The sequence below is a fragment of the Pistacia vera genome, unplaced genomic scaffold (genome assembly GCF_008641045.1).
Source record: "Pistacia vera cultivar Batoury unplaced genomic scaffold, PisVer_v2 Contig69, whole genome shotgun sequence".
NCBI lineage: Eukaryota > Viridiplantae > Streptophyta > Magnoliopsida > Sapindales > Anacardiaceae > Pistacia > Pistacia vera.
This window is the reverse complement of record NW_022196545.1, coordinates 576,721-587,217: the sequence shown is the minus strand read 5'-3', so window position 1 is coordinate 587,217 and position 10,497 is coordinate 576,721. Positions and strand designations below refer to the sequence as shown.

The window sequence follows — 10,497 nt, the reverse complement described above, 5'->3', positions numbered from 1 at the left end:
TCACTTTCAGGAGTTTTATGTCAGAACTGAGGTTTTAGTTGGTGCTTAGTGGATTCTGTCGCCCAATTACATCTTGCCACGTCGGGTTCAGAACAAGTAGACCCCACGTGCATTCTATATTGAAAAGAACTGCTCTAAAACGACATGGTTTTGGTGTCATAGATTTTTATTTTCCTCTAGTTTTTTAGCAATGACATAGTTACCGAATATATACCGAATTCATGCAATGACATGAGGTTATCTTGTTTTCTTAAAAAAAAAAAATTTATAATTAATCGACGGTCAGAATGATACCACGTCATTCAGTGCATAAATTCAATATACATTCTTCAATAACTGTATTATTTTTCTTAGTTTTTAGTACTTGCATTGCATCACAAAATACAAATGACTTTGTATTGTATGTTCATTTCTAAAGGTCTTTTTTACAAATGATTATAAAAAAGTATCAAATAGAGTGATTTATAAGACTGTCCTAATATTTTTTATTAAAAAAATAATGTTCGGTGGAACATTAATCAACAGTTAAATTTGTATTATGCTAGAATACTTTATTATGAAAGTCAAGACATCTCATCATTTGGATCTAATCGGTTGAGATTTGTAGAATCTGCATATATAAATAGCAATTAGAGCAGTTTGGATAATTGTATGGAGGTTGAACTTGACGTTTTTTCTGAAATGCTTGATGGATGGTTGTTTTGTCGTTATGGAAATAAAAAAGGCACAAGATTGCGATACGAAATATGAAATAAAGTAATAAACCCCAATTCATATTAAAATTATTATCCATCTTCATTGCTATATGATAGCGATTAGGTAATACAGTTGTAGTAAGATTTTGTTGAATGTATCTATGGTAATATAATAAATTTAAGCCTATCCAGAGTAATGATAAAAATGGAAATAACTCTTGAATTTTCGCTCCCCATTTTTGTGTACACTCAAAATTTCAACTCTTGTGCAGTTGATTTGAGTCATTCAAACACTTTTTAGCATAATTTCAGCTCGTGCCTGGGTTATGGATAATGAAACCTGAGATCGTATATCTATTCACACTATCTTCAATTCACTTTAATCATTTGGACTACATACAGATGGATGTATCATTTAAACACACTTGTGTATTTCAATTAATTCATATTTTATAACAAATTAATCTGAACACATAATTTAACGATAAAATAAATAAATATTTTATGCTAATTCTGAATTAAAAAAAAATTATAGAGTTTGATACACAAAAGAATGTGAAAACATACACACAAAATTCTCAATATAGAAACTCAAGAAGAAAAAAATAGAAACTCAAGAAGAAAAAAATGATAAAAGTTTTATGAACATATATGAGTGAAGGGTGTGAATATGTATAAATCTGAATGAAAAAAAAAAAAAAATGTAGACAGAATCAGAATTTTTTGTAAACAAAAACCAGAAAATGGTACAGAAGAGTTAAAAGTAGAGCAACTATAAATTGTTGGGGAAGGGAAATAGTTTTTTCCTTCTCCAGATTGGGGGTAAAGTTGGTGATAATGGTTTGAGGAGCATAGAGAAACGCCATTGAAATACAGTCCCCTTTCTCTTCTTTATAAACTGGCCTTCCTATCACATGCTTGTACTGCCCACCGCTCACTGCCTGTCACATAAGAAAGACATTATTTTTTAGCAAAGTTTGCAACCTCATTACAAGAAATTTGTAAACTATTAGTTCATGTTTAATTAAGTAAATGTTGTCTGTTTTGGGTCTACAAACTTAGAACGAGCATGAAGAGGTTAATAATATTTCTTTATCTTTTGAGTTGTTTTATTCGATCGGTCACAGTCACGGTTATTCATGACTTTTAGTCCCTTTTTAGAGTTGATGAGAAAAATGGGTTTACTTCTTCTGCACTCAATGAGAATGATTATGATCTAATTCATGACCTATAAAAAGTAAAAGACACTTTGGTTGGATCCTCACAAACAAAAAGATTGCACTTGGTTTGATAATATCTGAGTGACATTCTTTTTTCAACCCAAATCAGAGAATTCAACTTCTGTTTTTTTTATCACCAGGAGTATTCGACCCGTTTATGCACACCTCAACTAATCCTTGGAGCCTTTAATCTGTTGGCCGAATAAGAGCTCCAATGACCGTCCTTATTAATGTCTGGGAGAACTCAAACTCAGGTAATATTTTTTTGTTTTTTTGCTCCTTTAGTATCAAGCTACCCTACTCAAAAGAATTCAACTCATTGGAACTAGTTTTTGAACTTCGCATAAAAATCACTCACACAACACACATCTGCTTAGTTAAAAGAACCTATGAGTTATAAATCGACCCCAACTCTCATCTCCTGGAATCTGGCATGATCAATCCAAATACCATAAACTAACAGTAAAACAGTAGTGTTAAACTCTTTTAACAGATCATATTATAAAGAAAAGGGAGTACTACAAATTGTCATCATTTTCTCCATTAAACTGATAAAGAATATTTAGTCCGATTCATCTATTATGCTCAGCTGTCAAACATATAAAGAAGGAAAACCTAATGATAGTTTTAAGTTAATTAAATTAAATTGGTGGGGTTTCTGCAATTATGCAAACAGTCTACTAACAGTTATGAACTACACAAGGCTAATGCCAATGCAGGATAATAAAAAACAAGGTGTCTGCAAAACTCAACCAAACCTCGATGGTACGATGAAAATTTATTATTTGATTCGAGCCGTATAATGCAGAGTTGAATAAATGAGAATAAGTTACCTGTATTTGATCTCCAGCAGTGATGAGAATGGCATCTTTATCAGGGCAAAACGAGACCCAACCTTTCTTGGAGTAAACATGAAACTCTGAAGCTCCATCACAAATATGCAGACACAAGGCATGTGAATAATCAACTCCTCTTATCAGCATTCTGATCACATCATATCTCAGGGAGCTAAAATCAGCCAGAATGTTATGGCTATGTTTGTGAATATGACAAACTGACCCAACATTTTCATGTTCCTCCAGTATTTCATCCCCATGCATTGATTTTCTCACACAATTTTCCCTCAAACTCACCAGAATTTTCTCACCCAACTTCTCTATATCCCCCAAAAGGGTCTCCATTTTCTCACTGCACATTTCAAGAAAATTCATTTTTATAGAATTATCTGTTTGTTAATCCAGAAATCCTCGAACTTGTATTATGAAGCACAAGAAAATATTAAACTACAAGAAAACATATATGTTCAAGAATGGTTGTTAATTACCTGAATTTTGAATATCCAAGAGGCCAAATTCCCTCCATTTCAAGCTTCAAATTTTCATCTCTACACCATACAAATTCTTCACTCATTTCACTCTCTTCTTCCCCATGAACTTCCTCAAACCCATATGGCTTCTCCGGGGACCTCGTGACTGTTGCTCGCTTTTCCGGCGACACCCGGAAGACTCCGGCGGCAATGGCCAAAGCAGATTTGATTAATTCACTTGGAATTCCATAATTCACAAGCTGAAAACAACCAATTGTGGTTATAGAATCCACAATCTTGGAAACAGAATCACAACTCTCTTCAGAATTCAATGTCTGAAAATCAATTCTTGGAGGGTTTTCAATAAACTTTTGCCTAGGAAACACTTTATCAGGCAAAATCAAATCCGGGACACGCAGTGAATGCTCAAGATATTCAGTGAGGACATCATCATTGGTGACCGATGACCGGCGGCTGCTGGCGATGGGCGACGGCGGTGGAGCACGGAAATCGAGGGGCTTTTCGGGCACGGATTGGGGTGAAACTGCAGCCATTGAAAAGATCAGAGAATTAAGCTCAGTAGAATTAAGTATAACTTGTTATTAATATGATAAAGACTGTTGAGTGTCTTGTAGCATATGAATTCTCCATTTCCTTTTCTTATTTAACTTTCTTTTTTGATAAGTGATAAAGAAAAAGTGATTGGAGAAACAATGATGCGCTGCCATAAACAATGTCTACATTTACATAATCATCACAACATTTTTTTGCTTTTTTTGTCATCATCTCTTTTAAAGCAATTGAATTGGCCTGCTGGCTGACACAGAGGCTCATTTCAACATCAAGGGTCACATTGCTCACTCAAACCAATAGTTACGTACACATAATCTCCTTATTTTCAACTTTTCACAATGTCNCATGATCAATCCAAATACCATAAACTAACAGTAAAACAGTAGTGTTAAACTCTTTTAACAGATCATATTATAAAGAAAAGGGAGTACTACAAATTGTCATCATTTTCTCCATTAAACTGATAAACAATATTTAGTCTGATTCATCTATTATGCTCAGCTGTCAAACATATAAAGAAGGAAAACCTAATGATAGTTTTAAGTTAATTAAATTAAATTGGTGGGGTTTCTGCAATTATGCAAACAGTCTACTAACAGTTATGAACTACACAAGGCTAATGCCAATGCAGGATAATAAAAAACAAAGTGTCTGCAAAACTCAACTAAACCTCGACGGTACGATGAAAATTTATTATTCGATTCGAGCCGTATAATGCAGAGTTGAATAAATGAGAATAAGTTACCTGTATTTGATCTCCAGCAGTGATGAGAATGGCATCTTTATCAGGGCAAAACGAGACCCAACCTTTCTTGGAGTAAACATGAAACTCTGAAGCTCCATCACAAATATGCAGACACAAGGCATGTGAATAATCAACTCCTCTTATCAGCATTCTGATCACATCATATCTCAGGGAGCTAAAATCAGCCAGAATGTTATGGCTATGTTTGTGAATATGACAAACTGACCCAACATTTTCATGTTCCTCCAGTATTTCATCCCCATGCATTGATTTTCTCACACAATTTTCCCTCAAACTCACCAGAATTTTCTCACCCAACTTCTCTATATCCCCCAAAAGGGTCTCCATTTTCTCACTGCACATTTCAAGAAAATTCATTTTTATAGAATTATCTGTTTGTTAATCCAGAAATCCTCGAACTTGTATTATGAAGCACAAGAAAATATTAAACTACAAGAAAACATATATGTTCAAGAATGGTTGTTAATTACCTGAATTTTGAATATCCAAGAGGCCAAATTCCCTCCATTTCAAGCTTCAAATTTTCATCTCTACACCATACAAATTCTTCACTCATTTCACTCTCTTCTTCCCCATGAACTTCCTCAAACCCATATGGCTTCTCCGGGGACCTCGTGACTGTTGCTCGCTTTTCCGGCGACACCCGGAAGACTCCGGCGGCAATGGCCAAAGCAGATTTGATTAATTCACTTGGAATTCCATAATTCACAAGCTGAAAACAACCAATTGTGGTTATAGAATCCACAATCTTGGAAACAGAATCACAACTCTCTTCAGAATTCAATGTCTGAAAATCAATTCTTGGAGGGTTTTCAATAAACTTTTGCCTAGGAAACACTTTATCAGGCAAAATCAAATCCGGGACACGCAGTGAATGCTCAAGATATTCAGTGAGGACATCATCATTGGTGACCGATGACCGGCGGCTGCTGGCGATGGGCGACGGCGGTGGAGCACGGAAATCGAGGGGCTTTTCGGGCACGGATTGGGGTGAAACTGCAGCCATTGAAAAGATCAGAGAATTAAGCTCAGTAGAATTAAGTATAACTTGTTATTAATATGATAAAGACTGTTGAGTGTCTTGTAGCATATGAATTCTCCATTTCCTTTTCTTATTTAACTTTCTTTTTTGATGAGTGATAAAGAAAAAGTGATTGGAGAAACAATGATGCACTACCATTAACAATGTCTACATTTACAGAATCATCACAACATTTTTTTGCTTTTTTCGTCATCATCTCTTTTAAAGCAATTGAATTGGCCTGCTGGCTGACACAAAGGCTCATTTCAACATCAGGGGTCACATTGCTCACTCGAACCAATTGTTGCGAACATATAATCTCCTTATTTTCAACTTTTCACAATCTCAAAATTTGAGTTGCCACCTATTATATATATATATATATTGGGTTTAAATGAGAATAACTTTTTTTTCTTTTTGGATGATCAAGGCTGTTCGAGCCAGCTTACTCGCATCTTAACTAATCTCTTAAGATCTTGAAACTATCAACTGGATAAAAGTTTTAATGACCATCCCTATTAGCAATTAAGGAGGAATTCGAACTCAGGATCTCTTGAATAATATACCCAAGAATCCTATCGAAAATATGTTATAGTTTGAACTTTAAAGTTTAAAGCTTTTATGCTGTAAAATTGAAAAGAAAGCATGGACGAGAGAGAGAGAGAGATCTCATGATAATACAATATGCAGGCTTACTTCAGACTTGCAGGGCCCATGTTGTCTCAATTTCATAAAGTTAAGCTACTAAAGATTATTCTTTACCCCACCACCAAACATAAACTATCCCAACCTTTTGGTGAAGTAATTATACCACCGATGCTCAAAATGAACAAAATTTGGGTCTAGAATATATTTAAAAAAAAAAAAAATGAATGGGCTGGGCCACAGTCCAATCGTTTGGGCTTGGCCCAAAGATTAATAGGCAGAAAACTAAACTCGGCCTAGTTTTGAATTAACCCGTTTCTCTAATTCATAAGAGCCCTTAGAGTATGGGCCGATTGAAAATTTTTAGGCCCAATCAATGAAACATGAATTGGGCCGTAGATATGTTGAAGGGCCCAAACTGAAGCTAATCTGGCTGCTAGGACCTAGAATTTAATTGAGTCAACTCCATTTTGGTTAATTCATTTTAAAATCTATATTTTTTTTTCATATTTTATAGTGATCGCTTTTATGTTTGTAGATATAAAAACGGCTTTCAAGAAAACACAAATTCAACACATTTTCTTGTTTTGTTTTATTCAATTTTTCAATACTTTTGAAAACAAAAAAGTATACATGAGAAAATTAAAAAAATAAAGAAAAGTCTAAATTTGGTGATTAAGTGCCGGTCTTCACTAATCAAATAATAAAACAAAGTTTGAACTTTGGTTTTTATGGTATGGTCAAGTATAAATCTATTTGAATATCAATGTATGAACACATGGGTACCAATGTTGCATATTTTCTATAATTGAACAAGTAAACTTAGAAAATTTTATAGTAGAAACAGAATATTTGTGCCATAAAATGGTCTAGGACCTAATTGTTTAAGAATATACATTTGACTATTGTAAATTCATTTTATTGTAAGTTGAATGACGAATATGTGACTTAAAACCAACTCCCTTGTGACGAAATAAAGTGTTTTGAGTTAACTTTTCAAAAATTAAATATATCTTTGTATTTAAATATTTCAAATTTAATATGAGTACGTTTTCATACTGTAACATTTATTCATTTAATTCCTTTCGATTCATGCATTTAATGTAAGAGTTTTGTTATTTATCTAATGTATATAAAATAAAATCCTAAATTAACTTCCATCACCTCAATTGTTTTATTTTATCACCTTAAATTGATCATATTTTCTCAATTTATTGTCTTCCCTGATTTAATAGAAAAGTTATGCACTAACAATACCATGGTGGATCTGATCAAAAAAAGTCATATCGGTGCACGACTAGTCAGATCTAATTAGTCGTGCGTCATTCCTACGATTGCTGATTGTAGTCCGACGATGGTGGTCAGCGATCGACTATCCTCTTGGATGGTTGGGGTGTTTTAATTAATTTTTAAACTTTTATTGTGGGTATATTTAGCTAAATTAACAAATATAGGGAGTTAAAAAATAATTTAAACAGTTTAAAAAAAATGTACCAAACACATTTTCAAAATCTAACCCAATTGGATTTAATCCAACTCAAATCAAGTTAAATCACTTTTTAAGAACTTGTCTATGACTTTTATTGAGATGAACAAAACTTTCCACAACCTGAACATATATACATAAAACCTTGGCTTAATAGATAAGAAAATGCTGGACAATATAAGGACTACATGTTATATAAAAAATTTCTCATTTTTCACGAGTTTCGGGCCTTAAAGTGAAGAAGTATTTAAAAATGTAATACCTCGTATTTTATGGGATTTTATTTAAGTTTATTTTGTTGATTTTCGAGGGGATGGATTTTTAAATTTTTATTGGTGGTGAAAACGAAAGAAATGAGAGCTACTAGGGATGGGCATGTTCCCGCCCCGGCCCAAATGGGGCGAAGATTCTCCAAAATTTTCGGGGACGGCCCAGGCCAAGGCACAAAATCAATCCCCGAATTCAGGGACAAGGTTAATCTCACCCCGACCCGTATATATATATACCACTTTCATAATTAATTGTTTCACATTTTTAATTGATCAAATTTAAATGTAATTATAATAATATAATTGTAGGAACATTGAGTGAAACCATATACATATAGTAATAAATAATAGATAAATTATTTATATTAAATATAATAAACTATGCGCATATATAAATTAAATATAGTAAATTATTATGAATATTTTTAATACATAATAAATATGTTATATATGTATATGTATCATTTGATATACATAATATATATGTTATATATGTATAATGTATCATATGTATTATACATAATATGCTATGAAACAAAAATTATACATTATATATTATACATTATATACTATATATAATATGTTATTATCTGTAATCATATGTTAATACAAAATATATATGTTATATATGTATAATGCATCATTTGATATTTTGATTAATTATAATAAATCAATAAATCATTATAAATATTTTTTTTCCCTTCATTGAATCATTGTTTCAATTTTATTACCAAATTGCCCTTGTTATATTATGGTAGTTATTTATTTATAATTTATTATAATATATATGGTGGTTATTTATTTATAATTTATTATAATGTATCATTTGATATTTTGATTCATTATAATAAATTAATAAATCATTATAAATGTTTTTAATACATAATAAACATATGTATAATGTACCATTTGATATACATAATATATATGTTATATATTAATAATTTATAATGTATCATATGTATTATACATTATACATAATATGCTATTATCCATAATCATATGTTAATACATAATATATATATTATATATGTATAAAGTATCATTTGATATTTTGATTTATTATAAAAAATCAATAAATTGCTATAAATATTTTTTGTTATTCATTGAATTATTATTTCAATTCCATTACCTAATTGTCCTTGTTATATTTTTATAATAAAATATATATAATTGTTTCACATTATTAATTGATCAAATTCAAATGTGATTATAATAATATAATTGTGGGAACATTGAGTGAAACCATATACAAATGAATAATACTAGAGAAATTGTCTATATTAAATATAATAAGCTAAATATGCATATATAAATTACTTGATATATATCTAAATGACTAAATTTTAATACTATAATGTTATATTATTGATAGTAATAACATAATTTTTATTCAAATAACTTGTAAATGTTAATAACATAAATATATAATATATATAGTACAGTCATTTAAATTAATAATAATAAATTATGGTAATAACATTCGAATAAAATGTAGTTATTTATTTAAAATTTATCTTAAATATATTAAAAATTGATAAGAGACTTAAAAAAAAAATGGATAAAAGTCTCTAACAATATAATAAAGTACAAATATAATATTATAATAGTGTTAATATGTATCATTTGATTCATTATAATTTATTCTTTTTTTTTTTTTTTTTTTTTTGGGTTGGGGAGGGGGGGGATTCCGAAATTCCGTGGACTGGATTTGGGGATTCCTTGAAATTTGGATTCAGGATAGGTTGGATCGAGGAATCCCCTTGGGCTTTCAAGTTGGGCCGCAGGCAAAGATCCCCAGCTTCGACCTGGCCCATGCCCATCCTTAAGAGATGTTTGTTTGCATGTAACAAAGGGAAGAAAATGGGGCTCTTTTGTAAGAAAAGTTGATGTGGCGAGGTCTGGTAAGAAAATAGAATTTTAGGGTAGCTTCGTAATTTCAAAAATTGCTTCATATAAAAATGGATTGTTCACCAAATGTAAAGATGGTTGTTTGAGCCGCTCACGCGAGGACAGGCAGGGAGGACGAGTTTGGTTGCACCTGCCCCGCCTCGACCCGTCTAATAATATTATATCATAGAAAAAAACATAATATCTTTTCATTTTTAAAATTAATATAAAATCTTTTCTATGTAATTTTATCAATATTCTAAATCTTATTAATCTTATAAAAATTAATCAATTAAGTAAACTAAACAAATTAATTACAAGAAGGAAGATGAACTTTACAAAGAACAAATTAAAAATAATTGTAAATTAAATTTACCAATTAATTAGAAGAAGGAAGGGAAATTTATGTGTATATAATGATGGAGTCTTGGGGAGACCCGATAATTTGTATCACATAAGTCTAATATCTAATTTAAGTTGGGCCCGCAGGCAAAGATCCCCAGCTTCGACTGGCCCATGCCCACCTTAAGAGATGTTGGGTTTGCATGTAACAAAGGGAAGAAAATGGGGCTCTTTTGTAAGAAAAGCTGATGTGGCGAGGTCATGGTAAGAAATGATTTTAGGGT

General features: G+C 31.5%; 2 protein-coding genes across 2 annotated transcripts; both read right to left on the bottom strand.

Annotated features, from left to right (window-relative positions):
- Positions 1-1,363: 1,363 nt before the first annotated feature.
- LOC116113742 (1-aminocyclopropane-1-carboxylate oxidase-like) lies at positions 1,364-3,845 on the bottom strand. The gene is made up of 3 exons (XM_031399903.1): positions 3,240-3,845; positions 2,749-3,103; positions 1,364-1,636 (listed from the first exon to the last, which is right to left on the bottom strand). The coding sequence occupies exons 1-3, from the start codon at positions 3,773-3,775 to the stop codon at positions 1,409-1,411; spliced, it is 1,119 nt and encodes a 372-aa protein (XP_031255763.1). The 5' UTR covers positions 3,776-3,845; the 3' UTR covers positions 1,364-1,408.
- A 613-nt stretch (positions 3,846-4,458) lies between these two features.
- On the bottom strand, positions 4,459-5,629 carry LOC116113724 (1-aminocyclopropane-1-carboxylate oxidase-like). The gene is made up of 2 exons (XM_031399882.1): positions 5,031-5,629; positions 4,459-4,894 (listed from the first exon to the last, which is right to left on the bottom strand). Exons 1-2 carry the CDS (start codon positions 5,564-5,566, stop codon positions 4,459-4,461), a joined length of 972 nt encoding a protein of 323 aa, XP_031255742.1. The 5' UTR covers positions 5,567-5,629.
- Positions 5,630-10,497: the final 4,868 nt, after the last annotated feature.